The sequence below is a fragment of the Arachis hypogaea genome, chromosome 6 (genome assembly GCF_003086295.3).
Source record: "Arachis hypogaea cultivar Tifrunner chromosome 6, arahy.Tifrunner.gnm2.J5K5, whole genome shotgun sequence".
In the NCBI taxonomy this organism is placed as follows: Eukaryota; Viridiplantae; Streptophyta; class Magnoliopsida; order Fabales; family Fabaceae; genus Arachis; species Arachis hypogaea.
The window spans coordinates 4,811,536-4,836,786 of record NC_092041.1 but is presented as its reverse complement, the minus strand read 5'-3'; the positions used below and the strand labels follow the sequence as shown (position 1 = coordinate 4,836,786).

The window sequence follows — 25,251 nt, the reverse complement described above, 5'->3', positions numbered from 1 at the left end:
ATAATAACTTATAGCTCAATAATTATTCACAGATTTTATAAATTAATTCTATTTTATTCGCTATTTCTAACACTTAATAATAATAATAATAATAATAATAATAATAATAATAATAATAATAATAATATCATACATACATATCTAATCTCTAATTAGTACTACTATAATATTTCTACTAAAATCTAAGATTATCACTACTATTTTTATTAAATTAAAATATTAAAAAATAAAAACTTACATAATTTAAATGCCCAAAATAATTAACAATGTAAAACTCTAAAACTCTAACCGATTCATTTCTTTTATTTTTTTTTGTCTTCTTAGCATTGTTTTTAAATTTTTTTTCTACTGCTTTGCTGGTCCAACAATCGCTGAAATTGGAGAGTAGTGGGGTTGGGAGAGCAGCCGTTCAGGAAACTGTACGAGAGTGAAAGTGATGGGTGTTGGGAGGGAGGTGACATTCGAATGATATAGGAAGCAACGAAGCCAACCCTGGAAACCCGCTGCATGCACGTCACATGGACGTCAGTATGCAAATCGGACAGTCCACCGTCCGATTTGCTTCATCACAGCCCAGTGAAACACCTATACCCCGTAACCATGCCATACACCAACACTTACTACATATCAAAATTAAAAAGTTCTTTATAAATTACCTTTTTAAAAATAAAAATTTTACGAAACCAAATCCAGAAATACAGTCAATTTACTACCCGACTTGATTTCATCCTCTTGTGGTTAGGTTTGGATTTGCTTATGAATATAAATCGACGCTAACAGTAACAATCACCCTGAAAACATGGCCACCATCATACTCACTGCTACAAAAACAACATAGAGGCCGACGAGACAAAACCCCCAAAACCTAGGCACTCGGAATCTGCACCAAGTGATCACTAAGAGAGACCCCATAAGGCTTAAAAGCAGGAACACAAATGCAATCACGATACCTACGTGGAAATTAAGCACATAGGCTTTAGGGTGAATATTTGCCGTCTGAATCACCAGAGCTGTTCCAAGACCTACAAGCATGTTAAACATTGGTCCAGCAAAGCATCCAGCCATTGCCATAGCCGGATGACCGGCTTTAGCTACCGCAACATCGGCGACGAGATCCCCCACTGAATTTCCCCATGCCAGCACCGTGAGACCGAGGATTGCCGGTGGTAGTTTGAGAACTAGACCTAGAGTTTCAAGGCAGTTCACCAGTTCTCCAGCTGTGGTAGATATCCAAAACACGCTCATAACAAACGCCATGACAACCACAGGTATTTGCTCGGTTTTGGGTGGTTCTTTTTCCATTACAAAATAAAGGCATGCAAGGCAGAAGCTTGTGGTGAGCACCACTGACCAGAGGGGCAAGTCAGTGTTGGGGAGGAGGAAAGCTATGGGATGATCAAATGGCACAAATGATTTGCAGGCATATAAGAGGGATATCGGACAAAGAGCGATGTTGGCCGACGAGTAAAGTCTGCTCCATTGCGACGGCGCTGGCTCGGGGATCGACAGTTTTAAGAGAGTGGCAACAGGAATCTCCCATGCTTTAGAAATCTGAATGAAGAGAGCAAGGGATAAGTCAGGACAACCTCCAATAGAATAATGTTATCAAATGAACTAGAATTCTATCCCTGCAATGAACAGCATTGCCTTAATTATCCAATCAAAATGATCATGGTTACATCAATGCAATGAGTTTAATCAGAAAACGTGCACAGTACCATGTACACTGCAAAAAAGAATCCAACGAATCCAACGCCTAAATTCAAATGAGTTAGTAAGAACATAGATCAGGTTCCTTATCCCTACTACTATTTCTTTCATTCAGGTTCTAGCCAACAAAGTAACAAACCAAGAAAGCCAAGTTACCAGATCCAATTGCCATAAAAAACCAAATCCCTTTATATCAAACTCTAAATCAGAAAAATTATCAGTTTAATTGAAATTGAAACATACCAATCCATAAGCTCCCAGGAATCCAGAACTGCGCTTCTCGTCGTTCATAGATCCCGAAACCTTGGCGTCGGAGTCAACGTGCACCGCAACTAATTCCTTCTGCTCCTCAAGATCTGTGGAAGAATTCCCACTCTTGCCTCTGCCATCAACTACTCCCAAGTCCATATAGAACACGAGACCAACGAAGAATGCATAAAACCCTACGAATCCAATCGCCTGCCACAGGAAGATCTCGGCGCTAAGATACACGTAGAAGAGGAACATCGCTGCCGTCAAGTAGAAGAGCACGTCTCTGACGAAGGGCGCGGGGTCGAGGGAGAACGGAGCAGCGTAGATGGCGACGAATCCGACAACGAGGGCGGAGACGAAGGTACCGGCGGAGAGGATGGCGCCGAATCCGGTGCGGTACTGGCCGGAGCGGAGGGCGGCGAGGGAGGAGAAGACGTCGGGAGAGCCGTTGCCGAGTGCTAGGAGGGTGACGGCGGCCATGGAGGGGGAGAGGTTGAGGTGAGAGGCAAGCTTGGTGGTGACGACGGAGAAGTGGTGCTGGGCGGTCTTGATGAGGATGTAGAATTGGAGGAGGAGGAGCATCGAGAGGGCGGGGATGGAGAGGAGGGCGTTGCGGCGGAATATGCAGTTGTGGATGTAGAGGTAGTTGAGGATCCCGCCATTGGATCCCTCGTCAGCGGAACACGTGGTGGTTAGAAGGGACCTGCGTGTGGTGACGGTGGCGGTGGAGGTGGAGAAGAGAGAAGGAGAAGATGGTAAATTTACGAAGAAGAATAGTAATATGAGAATGAGAAGAAGCAGTGTGAATGAAGATGCAATTGCAGAGAAGGCCATCCCAGGGCCAATGCCATTCCTCGCTATTATTATTCTTCTCTCCACTCAACTGCACCTAACACCTCACACTACTACTATACACTACCGCGTTTTTTGCTTTCTCATCTGTTAAATGCTACCTTTATTCTTTTTTTGTTCTTAATTTTGACTCCTGATTACCATACCTTAATCACGTTTTTACTCTCTTCTAATTAGTAATTACGACTGTTTTCATGTTATGATCTAATAACCAGTCTAGCGAACAATTGAAATTCAGGGTGTTATTGAGTGCACCCTTCACCCTTGTACTGGATTAATTTTATTGTTAACAAGAGGAGGCAATTAAATACCACAAGAAAAATTCATTTCCACTTTCTCAAATCACTAGTTTCCTCATTCTAGCTCTTTGAGGTAACCCTCTATATCCATTATAGAAAAGGCTAAAGTTACAGTAATACATCATTAATAAGACATGAAAGAATCATCTATATTCCTCTGGCAAACGGTAACCCGGCATGACTATTTTGTCTGCAAACATTTTGCCCGTCTTTGGCATAACATGCCAGTGCATAGTCAAGTTAAATTCTTTACCACGCAAATTCCTTCCCTGAACACAAACGAAAAATGCTAACATATCAGGACCTGATGAAATCTAAAGCGATTCATACTAGTGATCACATTGTATACCTGGTCGATGAAGCGGTACTTGTTTGAAGTATGAATCCAAAACTTTGCGTGCTCTTTTGAGGGAATGATACCATCCCATAGGGATATCTGCAAATGGCAGCTCAAGAATGTTAGAAAAACAATTGCTATAACATGCTATGGCAGAGAAACAGCATATTGATAGGCAATGGCAGAGTTATCTTAGCGAGATGAACACTACTCTGGGTTCTTTACTCTCTCCTCAAAAGAAGGCGGCAAAACTTATAAGTGATTTATATTTCAAGTCGTACCTGATTCAAAGAATTCTTTGGAGTTTCATACTCGGCGGCCAAAAAGACAAAAACCTGCAAGCATAAACAGAGAAGCAAAATAAGTGCCAGGGAAGCCTGAAGTTATAGCCTAACTGCTTAGAATAATTGATCAAATATTATTATCCCAATCCAATATATTATATCTTATATCAGGCAGTTACAACGCTAGCATGGAAACAAATTTTGGCTATGCACCATAGAAATGCATAGATGGGGGCAAGAATAGAAATATAAAATTAAACAAGATATGACACTAGGTAAGGCTTATTAACTATTAAGACATGCATTATTAAGGAAGGAACAGAGGAAGATCATGCAGATTTTGCCCATTGCATCTTGATGCACTAACTTTGCATTGCTCCCACTTATCTTCCTACCTTCGGCATCCATACTTTTAAAGAACCAACAGGGATGGGTAATGCAAATTCTATTCACAAACCTGTTTTGTGTTCCATGTGAAAAGAGATTGTAAATCTGCCGATATATTCATTGTCATGCTGACCTGCAAGGAAAGACAGGTGTTCCACTTCGGATTAAACAACAGATAGAGATGATGCATAAATATCAAAGAGAATGGCATCACAAGGTTCTTTATGACACAATATGATATTAAAATAAAAATATCAGACGCAGCTAAAAATTCAGAGCAGGTATATGGTAAAAAGATAGAACTTTTGAAAAGGTCTAACATGATGGGCAGATAAATAGTCGCTTTCTATGGACAAGAACCATTTCCCCCTTTCAACAGAAAAAAAAAATTTCTTAAGCGTTGTGGCCTTGTTGAACTAGGTTGTGTTGGTTAACAGTGATTGCATGACTCCATTCTGATGGTTTCAAGTCCAATTATTCCTGGATTTGTGTTTGATTATTTCCACTTTTCAATTATATATGTATTTTCGTTTTCTGATGTTGTATGTAAAAATATGAATATCTAAAGAGTGATTAAGCAACGACATAGGAAATGTTTCAGATACACAAGGAATTTGGAGATTTCAAGGCGTGTTCTACATCAAATTTATGTATATTGGACAAGGCTATAGTTTTAAAAACCAGGAATTAAATCATCCCTAATTCAGCATAAACCTTCATTTTAGACAATAAGGCATTGACAATATTCATATTCCTAAGAACTACATATTTTATCAGACCTAATCAGAGTCGCATAGCAAACTATTACAGTATCCCAACTCTGGGCAAGTTTTATCATCAATTCACAAATTTGGCTCAATTCACCGTTATCTTAATTTCAGAATGAAGTGCCAAAGCTACGAGAATCATTGTTGCTAAGCATAGACTATAGCAACGAGATGAAAACATCAGAATTGAATATATAAAAATAGTGATATTGACAAATGACTAGCACACGGACCACAAGAAAAACAGCAAAACCGTTGGGCAATTAAACCCTAATCCTAGATCGGAAAAAGAAATTAAACCTCGTCGTTTCCGTTGGGTTGTTTCTGAAACCAGTTAACGTTCAAGACCTGCACAGAAGAAAGAAGAACAAAATGAAGCGAAGTCGTTGAATTACGGATCAGCGAGAGAGAGAGAGAGAGAGAGAGAGAGAGAGAGAGAGAGAGAGAGAGAGAGAGAGAGAGAGAGAGAGAGAGAGAGAGAGGGACCTGGACATGGGCAGAGGGAGAGGGGGAGTTGAGGTTGTCGGAGAGGGAAGCCATAGCGCACATAAGGGCAAGAATGGTAATGGCGAAGGTGAGCAAAGCGTTGGCTCTGTAACCGAAGGAATGCATATTTGGAGAAGTTGAGTAGCGAAGGAGTTGTGTGACAAAATGGATCAAAACGAAAACGGCGAGAGAGGAAGAAGAAGTGGCGGTAGTCTAGATTCACTGGTATTTGAGTAAGACTATTTTATTACGTTGCTACGGTCTCCTTCCTTCTCATTGGATCTGACACGCACTCCCTGGGGTCACTCCGCCATTTTTATTTATTTATTTATTTATTGAGGAATATTTCTCTTCAAAAACCAAAGGGGCACTATTTGTAATTATTTAAAAGATTCTTACCATATTACACCATAAGAATTTAATTTTGTAAAATAATTTTATATATATATATATTTAATTATGTAATACCATATCGACAAAAATAACTACCTTTTATATTAATCACGTAAATAATAATCCAAATAAACAGATGTGATTACACGACTGTATACATTATCCGTGCATCAAAATTAAACTATAAATCATAATCATTCTTTTTTATTTAGCAAGATTTTAGATAATACAAAATTTTTAAGTTAAGAATTAAACTTAAATATTATGTCCTCATTCTATGGCCCAAATAATTAAAGCTATTTTTCAAAAAGAACTACACGGATTAATCTAGCCGACTTACCTAGGATACATTACCATAATTTTTATTCAATCAGAAACGGATCCAGAAATTTTAATATGGAGGACCGAATTTCAGATAATTTTTTTTATTCCATAAAAATAATTAACAAATAGTTATTAGAGTTAGTTTTTAAAAAAATTTATCAATATATATATAATTATAATTTTTTTCATAATTTTATTTTTAATATGATAATTACATAAAAGAAATATAACAATATCAATAATACATTATAAAATTATAAAATACCAATAATTTATAACGTGTTTAATTAAAAAATTATCACATATCTTATTAATTAAAATTAATTCTTTCAAAAATTTTAAAAAATTCGAAAATAAATTATAAATTATTAATTATTTGAAAGACACAGTATCCTTATAGAATACAAGATATAAAATATCTTTATAAAAAATTTTCTTTTAACAACGAAAATTTAAAAAATAATGAGTATTTTTTACAAGAAAATAATATCTAAAGTATATAATGTGATTACCAAAATATAACTACGTAAGTCATTATTAATATATGTTAACAATTAACACACAATCAATGCCCTGTTAGGGTTTCTTCGTGCTCTGCTAGGGTTTCAAAAAAATATCGCCCATAAGGTTTCACAAATACAATTGCTAATTGACAATCACAATACACCAAACATTTTCTCATTCTTTATTCTATCAGCTTGGATACATTAGGAGGCAATCAACAACATACAGGGGAGGAAGACAAGGAGAATACAGAGGAGGTTGTGGTGCTTAAGGAGGAAGACATCTCTGAAGGTTTGCACGCATGCATAAGGAGTTTGAATGGGAGAATATTTGCTGATCGCACCTTTTCGACAGGCACAATGGAAGGGGCTATGACTGTAATATGGGGTAGATCGGAAGGATTGAGAGTCGTAGACAAAGGCAAGAATCAATTTCAATTTTTTTTATAAGGACATAGACGTTGCACGAGTTGAACGAGATTTCCCTTGGCTATTTAAGAACTTTATCCTCCATTAGGAGGCAATCAATAACATACAGGGGAGGAAGACAAGGAGAATACAGAGGAGGTTGTGGTGCTTAAGGAGGAAGACATCTCTGAAGGTTTGCACGCATGCATAAGGAGTTTGAATGGGAGAATATTTGCTGATCGCACCTTTTCGACAGGCACAATGGAAGGGGCTATGACTGTAATATGGGGTAGATCGGAAGGATTGAGAGTCGTAGACAAAGGCAAGAATCAATTTCAATTTTTTTTATAAGGACATAGACATTGCACGAGTTGAACGAGATTTCCCTTGGCTATTTAAGAACTTTATCCTCCATGCTGTGAGATGGACGGAAGATCCGATGGAAGACAAAAATGCTATATCTACTTTTTCAATTTGGGTCCAAATCTAGGGCTTGCCAGAACAGTTTAAAACAATTGAAGTTGAACGTAAACTTGGTATGAAGATTGGAAGCGTTGTTGATGTTGGATTATATGAGGTGAGAGGGAAAGAAACTCGAATCATTAAAGCCAAGGTGGAGATGGAAGGGGATAGGAGGCTGAGGGATTCAATGAAGATCACTGGACCAAATCAAAAATTGATCGAAGTAGGTCTCCGATATGAAAGGTTGGGAACATTCTGCACCTATTGCGCGCTTCTAGGACATGATTCCAAGCATTGTCAACAGCTGTTGGATGACTCTGCAAGTGACAATGTTAGAGAAGAAGCTATTGGAGAATGGATAAAGGCAAATCAAGTAGGAAGGAGAATTGAGAGTAAATCGAATTCAGACTCATCTTATGCCAGAGCTTCTGGTTCTTCCACCCATAAACCAAGGAAGAAACCAGCTCCCTCTTGGCTATTGGAGAATTTTGCTTAATTAAATATAAAAGGGGACAAGAAACAGGCGAGGAAGACCACCAATCCTACTTTAAAGACTGAAGAGGAAGAAAATGGCAACTTAGCCGACTCTTTGAAGGCTCTAGTGGTTACCATTACAAATGATGTTCTGCAAGAAAGACCCATCCCAATGAATACTGAAGAGAATATGATTATTATGGGTGAGGCTAAGGAGGAGCGAGGAGAAAAGCAAAGTATCAAACAACTTGTTAAACAAATGGGGAGCCACGGGGAGACCTACACTGGCTATAAAAGGGGGTATATTGGTAAGAAAAATAGTGGCAGCTTAAAGAAGCCTTGCTTGGAGGAAGTCTCAGATGTTAATAAGGAGGTGGAGGGTGTCAGCCGTCAATTTGCACCCAAAACCTCATGAAAATCTTAAGTTGGAATTGTCGGGATTTGGGGAGACCCCTAACAGTCCAAAACCTTAAAGGGGTCTGTCGATCCCACTCTCCCGAGGTGGTATTCATTTGTGAAACTAAGAATCAACCTCGAATGGTGGAAAGGACGCTACGGACATGCATGTTTGAGTCTTGGAGAATTGTGAGCCCGATTGGGGTAGTGGGAGGTTTAGTCTTGGCTTGGAAGGAAGAGGTGGAGTTGCAAATCCTCTTGAAGAAAGAGTACTACATTGCTGCCACGGTCAAAGACTTGTCTAACGGATAGAGTTGGGGCTTAATTGGTGTTTACCTTAACACAAACGAACAACTCAAAGATGGTCAATTCCAGGAGCTGTCAGCTATTATACGGCAAATGCAAAATGAAATGATTGTGATGAGAGATTTTAATGCCATCGCTAGTTAGGAGGAGAAAAGGGGTGGAGGGTTGAAATCTTGGTCCTCTATTTCAGATTTTAATAACTTTATTGATGGAAGTAGCTTGATGGATCTTGGTATGGTGGGTAGGAATTTCACTTGGTCAAATATAAAGAGATAAGAATAGCAGATTTTGGAAAGATTATACCGTGTTTTGGTAAGCAACAGCTGGCTGCACATGTTTCCTACTAATACAGTGATTAAGATGCAGGAAAATGGATCTGATCATGTCCTTTTATTATTGGATACCAGTCCTCAAATTGAGAGATCTAAACGTAGGTTGAAGTTCCAATAGAGATGGTGTGGGATCGAGGCGGTTATAGGGGTTATTATTGAGGCCTGGAACTCTTACTTTGAAGGTTCTGCAATGTTTGTTCTAGCTCAAAAACTAAAACTCTGCAGACATCGTCTTGTGCAATGGCAGCAAACATCCAAATCCAACTCTAAATCTGAAATAGAGGAGATTCTCAAAAAATAGAAGAGCTTAGAGAGACAGAGATTAATGGAGGAATTGAGGTTGAGAAGCTGTAAAACATGCTAGAGGACGCTTATGGTAGGGAGGAGAGCTACTGGAAGGAGAAGTCTCAGATAAAATGGCTGAAGGAAGGGGGTAAGAACACTAAATTCTTCCGCCAATCCTTTCAATCCCGGGTTCGGCGTAATAAAATTTGAAAATTGGAATGGAATGACGGGAGCTTTGCTACCTCTCGAGCTAATATAGCCTTAGTTGTAGAAGACTATTTTAGAGATATTTTTTTCTACCAAATCAACTGATCTGGAAGTGGAATTTGAAGACTTTCTTTCCAAAATTTCTCCAGCCATGAATGGAGACTACTACGGCCAGTTTTCCTAGAAGAAGTCAAACGGGTTGTATTTAGTGTGCACTCTGAAAGTGCGCCGGGTGATGATGGGTTCACAGCGAAGTTCTTCCATTATTACTGGGACATCGTGGCTGGGGATGTGTTTCGAGCAGTGAGAAGCTTCTTTATTAGAGGTAGAATACTCAGGGGTTTCAACCACATGCAGATTTGTTTAATCCCAAAGGTTCCGAATGCTATAAACATGACACAGGTCAGGCCGATTAGTTTATCTTCTGTGGTTTATAAATTTATTTCTAAAGTGATTGTTCATAGGCTATACAGTATCATGAATAAACTAATTAGTCCTAATCAAAGCGCTTTCTTAAAAGGAAGATACTTATAGCTCATGAATGTATGCACTACTTGAAAACCAAGAAGACGGGCTTGAATATTGAAACGACTGTAAATCTTGATATGAGTAAGGCTTATGATAGAGTGGAATGGCATTTTTTCTGGCTCATGCTTCGAAAGTTAGGATTTGATGCTAGATGAATAGGTTGGATTCAGGAGGTGGTGACTACAGTTTCTTACTCTGTTATTGAATGTCAACCTTTTGGTTTTTTTTTAAGCCAAATAGAGGAATCCGACAAAGAGACCCTCTATCACCGTATCTTTTTCTATTTTCTGCAAAAGATTTATCATTTCTGCTGAATAAGGCAAAGCAAAACCATCTTATCTCTGGTGTCCAGATCAATAGAAGATGCCCTCCCATCAATCATCTACTCTTCGCAGACGACTCTATCCTGTTTAGTAGGGCCTTAGAGGATGGCTGTTATAATATCCTGAAGATCCTTACTCTATATGAGAGCTTTAGTGGTCAGAAAGTAAACTTATCTAAATCAGCTGTGCTTTTTAGCAACAATACCCCAGGGAAAAAGAGAACTGCCTTGGCTAACAGGCTCAACATTAGACACATAGGAGCACAAGACAAGTATTTGGGGCTCCTTTCAACGGTTAATCGGTCGAAGAAGGTGACATTTGGGGCTATTAAAGAAAAAGAGAGAAAAAAAGATCCAGGGCTGGAAACGACACTTACTATTTACGTTAGGCAGACATGTACTAATTAAGCCAGTCGGAGAGGCCTTCCTATTTACACACTCTCTTGCTTCAGGCTTCCAGATACTTTAATTTGCGAGATTCACAGTATTCTCACCCAATTTTGGTAGGGGCAAAAAGGAACAGAAAGAAAGATAATGTGGATTAGTTGAGACACTATGTCTAGACCAAAGAAGGAGGGTGGCCTTGGTTTTAAAGACCTGCGAGCTCAGAACCTAGCGCTACTCGCTAAACAATGCTGGAAACTAGCTATGCAACCTCAATCATTATTATCAAAAATTTTCAAAGGCAAGTACTACTGTTACAGCAATATCATGAGAGCAGAGACAGGAAACCAACCTTCTTGAGACTGGAGAAGCCTTTTGGAGGGCAGCAAAGTTCTAGAAAAAGGCATATGCTAGAAGGTGGGCAACGGAAACAGCATTCGCATTTTCCAGGAACCGTGGGTAGCTACATCCCAACCTTTCCTTGTCCCACACAGCTCATTCATCAGCAATCAAATTATGGAAGTAACATGGGTGAATGAGCTAATCATGCCTAGCAAACAATGGAACCTGAAATTAATCAACAATATTTTTTCTTCAGACATGACTAATCGTATTTTGCTAACAAAAATTGAGGAAGGTGATGATAATTTATTTTGGGCCAGAACCAAACGCGAAAAATATGAAGTCAGTTCAAGATACCAAATTGCCTACCAGTACTATCACTCTCCAATTGATTACTGTCCCGATTTGATATAGCACAAAAACACATGGTTGGAGCTCTGAAAAATGCCTCTACTACCAAAAATCAAGTTTTTCCTCTGGCAATGTTTGCACGAGAAGCTCCCGGTTCTGGAGAACCTCCACCGCGGCATCCACACAAATTCTCCTCTCTGTAAGCGCTGCAATCTCAGCCCAGAAATCATTAGTCACTATTTATTCTTCTGCCAAAAATCGAAGGAGGTATGGGTTAGAAGATCATTACCTAGATTGGTTTATGGAGATGGGTCCTTCTCCTTCTGGCGAACGTGGTCGGAAAGTGTGGGCAAACTTAAGAGGCGGAGAAGCAACAACCGTGTCTTTCAGATGCTGGCGATTATGTGTTGGCAAATCTGAAAATCAAGAAATCGGCTCATCTTTGAAAATGATACTGAAGGAATAGAACAAATTCTTACTGCAACTAGCAACCTTCTTCAAAACATGCAAGGTCACATACCTTAATTTTTCTATTGGAGTGCTTCATCTTCTTTTCTTAAGCTTTTTTGTGTTTTAGCTCGTTAAAGAACTTTTGGGTGATCCCCAATTCATGTATTGCTGTCCTAGTTATGGACAATGTCTATTTTATTCAGTTGAATAAAATAATTTATCTTGGAAAAAAAGTTATTATTAATATAATATTATAAATGTTAAATATATTAATATAAAAAATAAATGATTTTTTTTAAATAAATATAGAGATTATTATATAAAAACTAATTTAAAAGATACAAAGACTTGAGGGTATAATATTAAATTAGTTAAGTAAAAAATATTAGTGAATTAAATAATTAAGATATAAATCCATCACATAATAAAAAATAATACATATAAAACTATTAAATTACATAATATTTTTTTTATTTTTTAAACACATATCTCATATATGAGTATAGTTTCTTAAAATTTTGGGGGGACTGAGGCCACTACTCGCCCCCCTCTAAGTTCGTCCCTGTATCCAACTTAACTTGCATCGCAAGCAATAGCTTGTCACTTTACTACTTCTAATATTATCCACGGATCAATAACAAGCTCAATAAAGAATAACTTTCTATAATACAAAGGAAGAAAATTATCTGCTATCTATAAGTGAAGTGATAATCAAATTATTATTCTCTCTTATAAATATTCTGTCAAACTCAAATATTTTTCAACTTCATTTTACATATAACCTACTTAAACTCCACCCGTTATTCTGGAGCTAATATGAAACTATTTAGGACACATTCACCATCATCTATGACCTCATTGCTCAAAACCCAATTGCCTATAATCCATTTTAGGTAGGCTTTCGGAACATTATGTATAATCGTTTTAGTTTCACCAAATTTTTAATTATGAATTTTTTTAATTATTTTTGTTAAAATATATACTTTTTATTTAGAGTATTCATTTTTATATTTAATATAAGATAAATTATAAAACATTTTAAAAACAAAGTTTCAAAATTATTGTATTTTCTTCAAAAAAAAAATAATAATAACTAATAAAGATGAAATTATATATTTTTATCTAATATAAAATTCAATTATAAATTTTTAATTATAAAAAATATAATTAAATTATAAACACTAATAAAAAAATTAAACCTAAAAATTATTCTCTTTCCAAGTCCTAACCCTATATTATTATTCTAACATATATATATATATATATAATTTCATAAATTTTAACATTTTTTAAAAAATATTTTTTTTTTATTTTGATATGCATTTTTCTTTCATCCTGCTCTTTCTTCTTCCTAATATAAAATAAAGTAAAAATAAAATCATAATTTAATACTTTATTTAAAATTTTATATTTTAAAATTTTTATTTTTTGATATATTTTTCTTTTTATTCTGATGAAAAAATAGAAAAAAAATTAAAAAATTGCATTAAAAGAAAAAAAACTAAAAATGAAAATAAAGGAAAACGTAAAACAAAAAGATAAAGAGGATAAACATATATATAGAATAAATAACCATTTTTGACCATAAAAGATGTAAACGCTAATGAAACTGATCATGAAAAATTGAATTTAAAGTTTTTTATCATGAAAGATGCGAACGCTGATAAGTCTGACTATGAAAAATTGAAACTAAAGCTATACTCATACAAGATACATTTTGTTCGATAAAAATGATCAATCTTTAAATTTTTGTTGATAATTTCATAATAAATACCCCTCACCTTTCATCTTCTTTCATCTTCAAATCCAATTCCTAACCCTAACAATATAACCGCGTTTCCTCCTCCTTTGTCTTTACTCTCCACCCTTCTCTGCCACCACACAACCCCCTTCCACCACCACCATCCCTTCAATCCCCTCACCCTCTCTTCCCCTTCATCCCCTATGCATAACATCTATGTAACCTTTGATATTTTATGGGAAAAAAAAAAGAAAAACATAAATTGTGGGGTTTATGTTTATCCTCAATTTTAATACAACCACCAAATTTTTGGACAACCATGAAATTTGACATACAAAAGATATGGTAGAATTTTAATCACTCACATCTTCAAGTTCTTTCATACATGCTTCTCTTGGGTCAACCGTGGAGAGCTCTCGACAAGGACTAACTTTCAACACTCCTCACACTTGCAACACCCTTCAAGTGTGAGCCTCCACATCAAGCGCCGCAAAACACTGCGCCGCCCGGACTACTTTTGCCGGGAAGACTTTTGATGCTTCACCTTGAATCCTCTTTAAAACCACCAAACCGATTAACCATCAGCTCTGATACCACTTTGTTGGGCCAACCGTGGAGAGCTTTCGACAACTGGGGAGATTTCGTGAAGGAATCAAGTGAGAGAACATAAGATGAGAAGACACCACATCTAACTCAAAACCTTAAGGTGTCAAGTTAATGAGTCTCTCATCTTATAAACTCATCACTCTTCCATACTTTCTTTGATGTGGGACTAACTTTCAACACTCCTCACACTTACAACACTAACAACTTTGGCCTTTCCAACATTGCTGTTATTTTCCATGAGTATGTAATTAGTTACTTTGATTTCTGTCACTTTAATCTCTCATGGACTTTCAAGTCCAGAGCTTGGGTGATGACAGATTAAATTGCCCGGCTTACTCTGCACCTGATTTCCATATAAGTAAAACTGAGTAATATATGAAAAGAAACTTGTATTGACACTTTCATGGTTAAATGCATCTCTCCAAGTATCCTAAGATTACATCATTTTTCCTCTATTATATGAAAAAAGGTCATAAAAATTATGCCTAAAAATGTACCTGCTCAATAAGACAATAACTTCTTCCAAAGATTCCTTGTAGTTTCTGCAGATGTTCATAACAATGTTATTTGTCTAAAATTGTGCAAAAAATAATTTGATTTGCTTACAAATGCACAATTTAAGGTTGGTTCATGAACATTCTCAAGCAATATTACATGCCCAAATCCTACAACAGTATATGCCATCTCCCTAGCAAGCTCAGCTTGAAATCACCTAAACTATAAAATATATATACATCAAAGAAAAACTTCATATATGCTTTTGCTAAGGTGCATCTAACTCTTAATAAGCATGCAAACATTTAACCTATGAAGCACGGACACTTTGCTGAGTTACCGTGTCTACGTATCGAACACATTTCGGATACGACACTCACCGACACTCGTCTGACACGCGTGTCTGCTGTGTCCAAACTGTGTCTCAATAAAAGATTAAAAAAAATTTCGGACACGTTTAGACACACCTAAATACCATCACATGTCAGCTTGTCCGATCTTATTCTTAATATATATTCTTAAAATAAATTTAGATATAGTATATATTATTATTTATTAAAACAAAAAATATTTTAAATACTTAATATAATTAAAATAAGACATTAAAAATAATTTTAAAAATTAATTTATATTTTAATGTTAATAAAATATTAAAATATCATTACGGTTTATCTAAAAAAATACTTTATATTTTATATGTATGCGTGTTCCCGTGTCATATAAGATTTTAAAATTCGCGTGTCGGCGTGTCCCATGTCGTGTCGTGTCTCGTGTCCGTGTCAGTGTCCGCGCATCATAGCATTTAACATATAATAGCAAGATAGAAAGCAAGTTTAACTACAATATTACAAGCATAATGATCACCAAGCCTTTTAAGTGTTCACACCATTTTGTCAACCAAAACCATAACAATTCCTCTTCAAATCCCTCATGTTTTCTAGGATTACAAACTCAAACAAATTGCCATATAATTGGGGGCATTTTACACTTACCTTGTTTTCCCTTTGTATATTTAATCTGCAACCCAACTTCATATATAATGCAGAATACCATTACAATTTTCTTCATCCTTTTATTGTTATGTATATTAGCAAAAGTGTTCGAAGTATGTATGTTCATCATTAAAACCCCAAGAATATAATCAAGAATGGCGTTGAGCAGTGGTGGAGCCACATAGTGGATTGCCCCCTAGTTTAATTTTTTACATGTAAATTATATGTAAATTTCAGCTTAAACTCCTTTAAAATTTTATTTTAGACTTATTTTATTGTGTAAATATTTTTGACCTCTCTATTATTTCATCTAGTTCCGCTCCTGGGGTTGAGCCCTTGCAACCTGGTCCTTATATAGCAAATGCTCCTTTAAAACACCTTAGCTGAGCTCCAAAGGAAAGAGAAGCAAGAAAATATTATATATCACAATAAGTACCCACATAAATGTGCTATGGATAATTGTGCACCGTTCTACAGGATTTCATCCTATTTTCTTCTTGCATATCCTAGAGTTATTATCAGAAACGCTTCTAAAGGGTCAGATAAATCCGCTTGGCAAACAATGGTTTATTCCATAAAGAATTAACAATTGAACATTGCAAGAAAAGGTGTGACTAGTTTGATCCATGCAAGACACAAATACTGGTATAAATGATTGTTTTAGGTCCATAAAAGCAGTCATAACTCTATGTTGCACACCTCCCATATTAAGTTGGTATTTGTTCAAAAAGAAAAAATGAAAATGAACCAAGAATCAAAAGTTTTAAACTTTCAATAATTCAAAACAGAGTGTGATTGAAAAAAAAAATTAAAATGAATAAAAGAATTTTAACCTTAGCCTCCTCATAAGCTAACATGTAGCCAAAGGATACTCTTACAGCTCCAGTTGGTTTTCCATTAATTACATCATGATCATCCCAGCAAACATGTCCAGCCTGAATGCAGAAATATTATTATTGTTTTTCATTATAGAGTAACATCACATCTAGACCAATCACAGATAGTCATGAGCAAGTTAAAGCAGAAAATAGAAATATCTCTGTATTTCAAAAAAGATCCAAATGAGACAAGCCAAGGTAGTTTGCATATGCACTGGATTGCAGAAGCATCCTGTCTAAATAGACAGCAGGTGAAGATTATCCGTCACCATTCAATTGATGACCGTAAAGTAAAGTACAAATAAACAGTTCCTATAACCAACAAAAGTCTTTTCTAAATTCTTCATCCAAGTTCCTGTAAAATCAAGTCGTATTGCAATTTGTAAACTAAAATAAGAACTTATTAATTACATAAGTATTAGGGGTGGCAACACTATCCAAATCCGTGGGTACCCACCCCGCCCCTACCTGTTCGGAGAGGATAATTATCCGCCCCCACATCGAGGCGGGTTTTTAACAGGGCGGGTTCTTGGGCGGGATGGGGACGGGATCAGATTTAGGTTAAACCCGTCCTGGTATATATAATATATATAATATATATAAAATAATTAGTAAAATATTTAAATTTTTACTTTAATTTATGTTATATATGTAATGATAATTATATAAATTTTAAATTTTAATTTTATTTGTTGGATTTTAATAATTATAAGGACGGATAGGTCGAGACGGGTACTCATAGAAGTGGGTTAGGATTTAATTTTTTACTACCCACGAGTAGAAGTGAGGCGAATTTGATACAGGTTATTGTAGAATGAGACAGAATCGTGTAGGATAAAAACCTGCTTCTATCTATTCCATTGCCACCCTTAATAAATATAATATGATTGAAGGAAATTGGATACTAGTAATTAAAAGAAAAAGAAAAGAAAAAGCTATAAATGTGTTTATTATGATGATACTTATTGATGATTGGGTTTGATTAATCAAATAAACTCATTTCAGAGATAGAAAATTTGAAACCACAACTTTAGTTCATGATTCACTCATGAGAGATTTTGGGTAGGGGTGTGCAAAAAAAAACTAAAATGTGGTTAACCGGTTAAAAAACCATAACTACATTTTGGTTAACCAGTTTTATAAAACAATTTTAAAAACCATATCCATATTTTTCAAAATAGGTTAACCAAAACCAAATAAAAAAACCGGTTTTTAACCGGTTAAAACCGGTTAACCAAATTAAAATAAAACCTAATTTCACTTCTTCTCCTCTTCGACAAATCCTCTTCAACAAAAACAAATCCACTCTTCGCCAATCGCGGAATCGCCACCGTCAACATTTCTTCTTCTCTGCCTCTCGTCGGAGCTCGCCGGTGGTTCGTCGGCCTCTACCTCTTCGAGTTCGAGTCTTCCGTCTTCACTTTGATTCGAGACTCTGTCTCTCTGCCTCGACCTCCATTCGCGACTTTGTCTTCTCTCTTTTCGGTTCTCTTCTTCTTTTGTTGGTGGCTCGTCGGAGCTCATGCTCATCAATTGAGGTAAGCCTCATCCTTGCCCTTGGTTCTGAATTCTGAGTTTTATCTGGGTTATTTGTTATCTGGGTATTTTCTTTTTTGTTGATTTGTTCTGTTTTGTTCCTTCATGAGTATACTGACTTCTTCACTTCAATGGATTGAATGTGCAGATTTTAAAATCTCTCAGTATTGAACATTTGAACTCTCCATTTCAATGGATCCTGCTGTAAGTTTCTTCTTCACTGTGGTTCACTTTTTGTTGAAAAATATCTAATTAAACTAAGTAGTAGTTGAATCCTTGATGAACTGATTGCCATGCTCATTTATTATTTTTTTGGTTCATGCATGTACCATAATATATATAGTATATATGTAGCGCTAGTTGTGTTATATACAGTGTATGAATTTTCAAATTGAACCCCCCTAAAACTTGATTTCATAAAAAATCTACTTGCTGATTTAAGCCAATACGTAAGTGTTCTATATGTATTGTGCTACTTGGTTATATATATATATATATATATATATATATATATATATATATATATATATATATATATATAACAGAATATGGTTACTGAGGCTAACTATAATCACTAACTAACTAATCAATAAAACCAACAACCAATCTCCTAATCTTTTATAGGAATTAGAATTAGATAGACTAGTAGTTGAAGTTGCAGGGATGAATGATGAATTTGAACAATGCTGCATAAGAGGGATAATAAAAACACTTCAAATGGTGACATTGATTCAAGAACTTTAGTAAGAAGTGTATTAACTCTGGTTCAATTAGCAATCATATGAAAAATCATTATTTAGTTGAAGAAAACTAACTTATCTTATACATGTTTCTGGCTTTGTTGTTCTGATTTTTGTTGTAAATAGAATTTTGTTCTGAAAATCATTAACTGTGTTCTGCCTTGGCCTTCTTTTTCTTATCATTATTTACTGCCTTGAATCTTTCGCTCTAGCAAGTAGCAACTATAGTATAGGCAATGGAAACAACTCAATTTAGGAGTATAGTATAGTATAGGACTTAGGAGTGCTTGCTTTCATTAGTCCCCACCTTAATTTGTCCACAAAATCCTATTTCTGGATTAGAAGTAGCCATATGTTTTGTTCCTGAATTTCCAGAAAAGCTATACTTGGTTGCTTGAATGAAGAAAAAAAGAAAAGCTTTGCTTCTTGTGGTCTTATGAGGAAAATGAAGAGACAGATCAATGTAGTGATTAGCAAAAAAACACAATGACAATAGATGATTTCAACAGTATTTTAGAATGTGGGCCCTTGGTGCGATGTGATGTTTTTATTTCAGTGACAAAAGTGATATTTATCAGCAGTTTCTTGCAATGAGTAAGAAAGAAACTAAAGTGTAAGTGTCAAACTAGAAGAGAATATTTTCAAAGATTTAGTAGATGAAATAATCTTCACATGAAAAATTTTCAAGAGAAAGAGTGGATGCACTACTTATTTTAAAATGCCTGCTTGGTTCTTAATTTCTTGAAGTGTTATAGGATTCTGTGAGTTCATGTAAATAGTGTAGATGTTATGTAAGGGTTTGACAATGGAGTTTTATTTATTGTGGATTGATTTTCATGTAACTTACATGTGAGTGTATATTACTACCAGTGTACATGTTGTTTCTATCTTAATTTCTCCAACTTTAATTCACTATCTATGTTTCTACGTAGAAGATAGCAACAGGGAGAAGAATATATTGGTGACATTCTTATTTGCTTTGTCTTTAAGGCTTATATATCTATGTATATATATTGATAGCTCTTTTTAAATCAAGTTCTGGACCAAGAAAAAGAAATGGAATGATAAGGTTGTACGACTCTGATGATAAACAAGAACAAAATGGATTGTTAGGGTTTAGGAAATCATGATGAATTCAAATGATTCATTACTATGTATATGTATGTGATCTAAGAATGCAAGTTGCATCGGTTGTATGTGAAAAAATTAATTTTGATTACAAAAATTAATTTAAAAAAAAAGTAAAAAAATTTGGGTTTTTGTATGTGAAAAAATTAATTTTTGTGTAAAAAATGGTTTTTAGGTGTAAAAATAACTTTTTTTGTGTGTAAAAACCGGTTTTTTGATATAAAAATCGGTTTTTTAATGTAAAAACCGGTTTTTTTGGTAAAAACCGGTTTTTTTATGTAAAAACTGGTTATTTTTTGAAAACCGGTTTTTTTAAAAATAACCGGTTAAAAACCGGTTTTGAATTTTATTAACCGGTTAATAACCACTTTTTTAATGTAAAACCAATTTGGTTAATAACCAAGACTATATTTTTGGTTAACCAAAAAATTGGTTTGGTTTTTGGATTAACCAAACCATGAACACCCCTAATTTTGGGCCATGCATAGGCCTTACCTGTTTCTTTACCTCCCTCAAAAATGAAGGTGAAAATGTATAACCTTATCAATGTGGAATGAATGTACAAATCTAAATTGAAATACAATAATATTAAGCAAAAACATTCTTTTAAATAAGCAAAAGAATAGAAATGAAAGCAACTTGTAACCATTTTACAATAGATTTCAGCACAACAATCATTTATCTAAAATAGATATTAGACTTGTAGAACACAATTAGCATAATTAGGGAAAATTTTTAAGCTCCTCACCTCATTTTAGCTGCTCCAGTGATTGAAAAATGGAATAAAAGACCTAGGACAGAAAGGCTAGAACAGTGAGTAGAATCGAGTAGGGAATTTAAAGGAGTAGGCACGGACGTCGAAGAGTATGTAGGATAGACCTGAACCTGTGATACGTGGTGCTGGCGACGGAGGCCGGAGGTGACGGTGGTATGACTCTCGTGCAGCTGCATCCTATTTGAACCACACACTGCACAAGATGAGATCGTGAGTAAATTGCGGCGAATGAAACAGAGCAAAGGAGCACGATGTCGACCTTGAATCCGGCAGAAGAAATACTTTTTTTCAAAGGGGAAAGGGTGCTTGTAATGAGGTTAGCAGCGACGAACATGAGTTTGGTAGAATCTGAAGATTTGAGGATGAGAGAACAATTGAGGACTAGAGTTCAAGTTTGGTTTGTTGTGAGAATAAAAAGATAATGAGATTAAGGGAGAGAAAGGAGTGAAGGGGGTTAAAACAGATTAGCAGCTGTCACAGAATTTGTCACTACAACCGCCGCAAAAATGACATATAGCCGCGGTTTTGCTAATTGTCGCAAAATAGCCTTCTCTTTTGTAGTGTGAAAATGAAACAAAATAAAGTGTAAATTTTTTGGAGGGTGTGTAATTGGAGAACGTGGGTTCGATTTTTGTTTGTTTGATGAACTTTGCAAAATAAAAAAAAATTCAACAAATATCCCTAACAAAAATTATCAAGTAACAAATAATCAGATTAGGAATAGAATTATGATAACAAATTGTGATAAATAAATAGAATTAAAAAATAAAAAATCCTAAGACTTGAAAATTTTTAAAACAGAATTTAAAAATCATAATCATAACAATAATGATGACAAATTAAATAAAAAGAATTTAAAAACAGAATTAAGAAAAAATTAAAAATTCTAAGAGACTGGAAGATGCAGCGACAGAGGCAAAGAGACTGGACAGTGGCAAAGAGGCTGGATGTTGCAAGACTAGACAGCTAACGAACTACGATAGAGCACGACGGCGTTGAAAACGACAAAACACCAAGACACTGAGAACGACAAAACACCAAGGCGCTGAGAACGACTGGAGGCGAACGAACTGCAACGAAGCCCACGCGACTGCTGGAGGGCGTTAGGTTTTGATAGACGGCGGCAGAGAGGAGAATAGAGTCTGAGATTGCGTGAGTGAGAAAGGAGTTTGTAATTGTGTGCACAGAGAGAGAGAGAGAGAGGAGTGTATAATAGGGTAGAAAATGGGTATGCTTTTAAAAAGTCACCAATACAAAAAAATAGTGACGCTTCAAAAGCGGGCCGATTGATACCTTTAGGCCACGTTTTTGAAGGGTGGTAATAAAAAACGTAGCGAAAGAATTTTAAAACGTTACCATAAGTCCGTAATGTAATTCTATTGGCATGCTTTAGCTAAATCTCTAATCAATCGTCACTCCCGTAAAAGTCTGACTATTGACTCTTTTTGGCACGCTTTTAAAGCATTACAAAAAAAAACATGACCCAAATCTCTAATCAAACCTCATAAAAACATGATTATTGACCCCTTTTGGCTATGCTTTTGAAACATAGAAAAAAAAAAGGCAACTACTCCCATGAAGATGGCAAAAACATCTTCTCATGATGATCCTTGTTCAAAAAGTGTAACTTATTTATTTAGCAACATTTTAAATAAAAGTAACACTTTTACTTCAAATCAAATCAAGCCCTACAATCTATCATCCAATGGTCAAAATGATGTATCTTCACATGATGATAATCATTAAATCTTCATTGGAGTAGCCACCAAAAAAAAATATGACAGACTTTTTTCTTGTAGTGAGATTGCCAAGGCATGCAATACAAGTCCCTTTAGTTCAGCATTTCGAATTTGAATTTAACTTTTCGTAGTTTTCGCCTCTCACTCATTTTATTACATTAGAAGTAGTTGAGAACTAATGAATTTTTTTGATTAACAACGCGAGATGCGTTCCTTTATTTCATCATTATTATTATTATGGTAACCATAACAAGCAGAGAAGCTTATGATATATATGGTTCTATCTGATCTCTCCCTCATCATCTATGATTTGTTAGCGAAGCCGAAGAGATCAGAACAGCTCCTCCCGCGTGAGCATAGGGAAGAGCTCAACCCCACTCTCGACTTCACCAGGTCGAACACCACCACCTTCTCCTCCAGCTGACGTGTCCCTATGGCTATGGCTGCTCTAGGATTCGTCCCTCCATTCACGACTCCCAAACACGTCACCCCTGGCCGCGCCTGCACCATTAAGTTATCGCCGGAGATACTCCACGATACCTCACGGCGGCTCTTCTCCACCTTCACCACCATATCCACGCTAGGAGGTTTTGCGTTGTTTATCCTCTTTGAATCGTAACACAACCCGAACGGCGCCACCGCGTTCACCTGCCCCTGCATCGGAAACTGTTTCCCGAAAACTTGCCTGAACGTTTCGAATATGGTGTGGTGCAGAACCATGTAAGGTGCTGTGGTTGAAATCAGAGTAGCCCCAAGCATACCACTCGGAGAATACAACGACGATGACAATAATGAAGACGACGAAGGAGACACTGGGAAGACGGAGCGGCCGTTGATTCTAAGGGAGTTGATTTCCATGTAGTACTCTCCTTGCGGACTGACGGTTAGTGGAGTGTAAAGAAGATCACGTGAAAGATCGAATTTCTTGTTAGTGTAACCGAAAAGCTTCTGTGGGTCCCCAAATAGTACAGCCCCCGTGGAGGTTGGGTTGCGAGAAAGGCAAAGTGTGAATTGGCGCTGCAAACCGAAGTGTGATGCGAGTTGGTTAGGGAGGGAAATGGGCCCGTGGCCCAGCCCAACAACGCCTTCAACCTTGTTGGGCAGGCCTTTCTGGACCAAGGAGGCAGGCGCGCATGAGAAGAGGAACTGAGGGTCGGAGACCGTGGGGCCCAGTCTGGGGCCGTTGTTGGCGGCGGCGTTGATGGCGAGGACGTCTTGGGCGAGCTCAGACACGACGATCTGTTTGGTGATGGGGTTGGTGGACATGAGCGCGCAGGTGTTGTTGTGGCAGCCGGGCCTGGGGAGAGAGGAGCCGACGCAGGTGTGGCAGGTTTGGGTGGTGGTGGCTGTGGAGCATTGGGTGGAGTGGCAAGAGGGTGCTTGGTAGGTTCTGGAGGCGTAGTGGGTTTGGCAGTTGATCCACATGTGATTGCCGTTAAGATCCAGAAGGAGTGGCACCAGGGTCATAGGTGTTCTCTTGTGAACGTGGGCCCATGGAAGCCCTGTGGCTGGGTCCTTGTGAACCGGTAGAACCAGCAGGTTGGGTTTGTAATTGGTTGTGGTGGGTGGATGGGAATGATGGGAGGTTGTGGATACAGATACGCCGAAGAGAATAGAGAAAGAGAGATAGGTGATGGTGAGTAGCAATTTGGAAGCCATTTTTGACATGCAAGAGAGCTTAATTACTAGTTAGCACTGCCTATATATATATATTTGAAACTTTTGGAGTTATGAGGAAAACGGTGATTCTCAATGATGAGTAGCGGTGACTGGTGAGTGTAAGGGGGCACTTGGCAGCGGAGAAGAAACGCCGGTTGCATGACTTCGTGCCGCTTTGCATATTATTCTGATTTGCAAGGGAAGCCAATGAACCATGCAGCGAAACATCTCTTTCGCCTGCACTCGTTTTCGTCCTCCACTTCCGGGACATTCTTTGTATCATATATATATGGACCACCTTATCTCTTTTTGTTGGTGTTGAACTGGGCCGCCCAAGCCCAAAAAGAGACAAAACTAGTACTCTAATGTAGAATGTTTGGGCCATTGGAAGATTAGAGCATGGAGCCCATTAGCAATACCTCTTTCACTTTCTACAAAAAGGAAAAACTACAATTTGAGAAATTTGTTTGGTGACCTAGCTTGTAGCTGTGGCATGGCATTCTGTGTTTCTTCTCCTCCATATCGCTTTCAGTTATATACCCCCGCAAAAATAATAAATACAAAAATCTAACCGTGATCTAAGGAGCATTGCTTGCATGAAATTAACTTAATATTGAGTAAATGACAAAACTATAATGAGGGGCTTGAATTTGATCTTCTGATGGATGGACTATACGAGTTGGAGTTATATGCAAGTGGCAATATTCCCTGACAAACACAGATCTCTTAATGAGTTAATTCACCTGCTTGCCCTTCCCCGTTTTCTATTTTCATTTGTCTTCATCAGATTATACATCACATATAGTAAACCCCAACTGTAACATAACATGTACTCTTAATTCTTAATGCAATCTACCATTCAACTTCACCATTTGCTCCTTTTTCCTTTTCTTTTTTCGACCCTTCAACTATAGTTTTCCATTGGATTTTAAGTTACAAAACTACTTCAATATATTATTTAGGATTTTATTCTCCTTTGATGTCAATACCAAAAGTAATTAAGTAAGGGGGAGCTCTTAACTCAACGTAGTTATTGGAGTAGTCTTCCTAAAATGGTGTTGTTGGACTCATCACTTTACAGATTCAATTATGAACAACTATTTTTATGTACGTTTTTTTGT

The 25,251-nt window shown here is 36.6% G+C and overlaps 3 protein-coding genes and 1 long non-coding RNA gene across 4 annotated transcripts; 1 reads left to right on the top strand and 3 right to left on the bottom strand.

The window, feature by feature from the left end:
• Nucleotides 1–625: 625 nt before the first annotated feature.
• LOC112695503 (cation/calcium exchanger 5) lies at nucleotides 626–2,957 on the bottom strand. Its single transcript, XM_025747856.3, has 2 exons — nucleotides 1,954–2,957; nucleotides 626–1,551 (listed from the first exon to the last, which is right to left on the bottom strand). Exons 1-2 carry the CDS (start codon nucleotides 2,794–2,796, stop codon nucleotides 787–789), a joined length of 1,608 nt encoding a protein of 535 aa, XP_025603641.1. The 5' UTR covers nucleotides 2,797–2,957; the 3' UTR covers nucleotides 626–786.
• Nucleotides 2,958–3,047: 90 nt separating this feature from the next.
• On the bottom strand, nucleotides 3,048–5,704 carry LOC112695504 (signal peptidase complex subunit 3B). Its single transcript, XM_025747857.3, has 6 exons — nucleotides 5,375–5,704; nucleotides 5,189–5,236; nucleotides 4,192–4,254; nucleotides 3,732–3,785; nucleotides 3,463–3,549; nucleotides 3,048–3,382 (listed from the first exon to the last, which is right to left on the bottom strand). Exons 1-6 carry the CDS (start codon nucleotides 5,498–5,500, stop codon nucleotides 3,257–3,259), a joined length of 504 nt encoding a protein of 167 aa, XP_025603642.1. The 5' UTR covers nucleotides 5,501–5,704; the 3' UTR covers nucleotides 3,048–3,256.
• A 12,057-nt stretch (nucleotides 5,705–17,761) lies between these two features.
• LOC140173405 (uncharacterized) lies at nucleotides 17,762–18,480 on the top strand. The gene is made up of 2 exons (XR_011862096.1): nucleotides 17,762–18,091; nucleotides 18,238–18,480. It is a non-coding gene; the product is annotated as an uncharacterized lncRNA (long non-coding RNA).
• Nucleotides 18,481–22,547: 4,067 nt separating this feature from the next.
• On the bottom strand, nucleotides 22,548–24,701 carry LOC112695502 (basic 7S globulin 2). Its single transcript, XM_025747855.2, has one exon. It carries the CDS (start codon nucleotides 24,137–24,139, stop codon nucleotides 22,775–22,777), a length of 1,365 nt encoding a protein of 454 aa, XP_025603640.1. The 5' UTR covers nucleotides 24,140–24,701; the 3' UTR covers nucleotides 22,548–22,774.
• Between the last annotated feature and the right edge of the window lie 550 nt (nucleotides 24,702–25,251).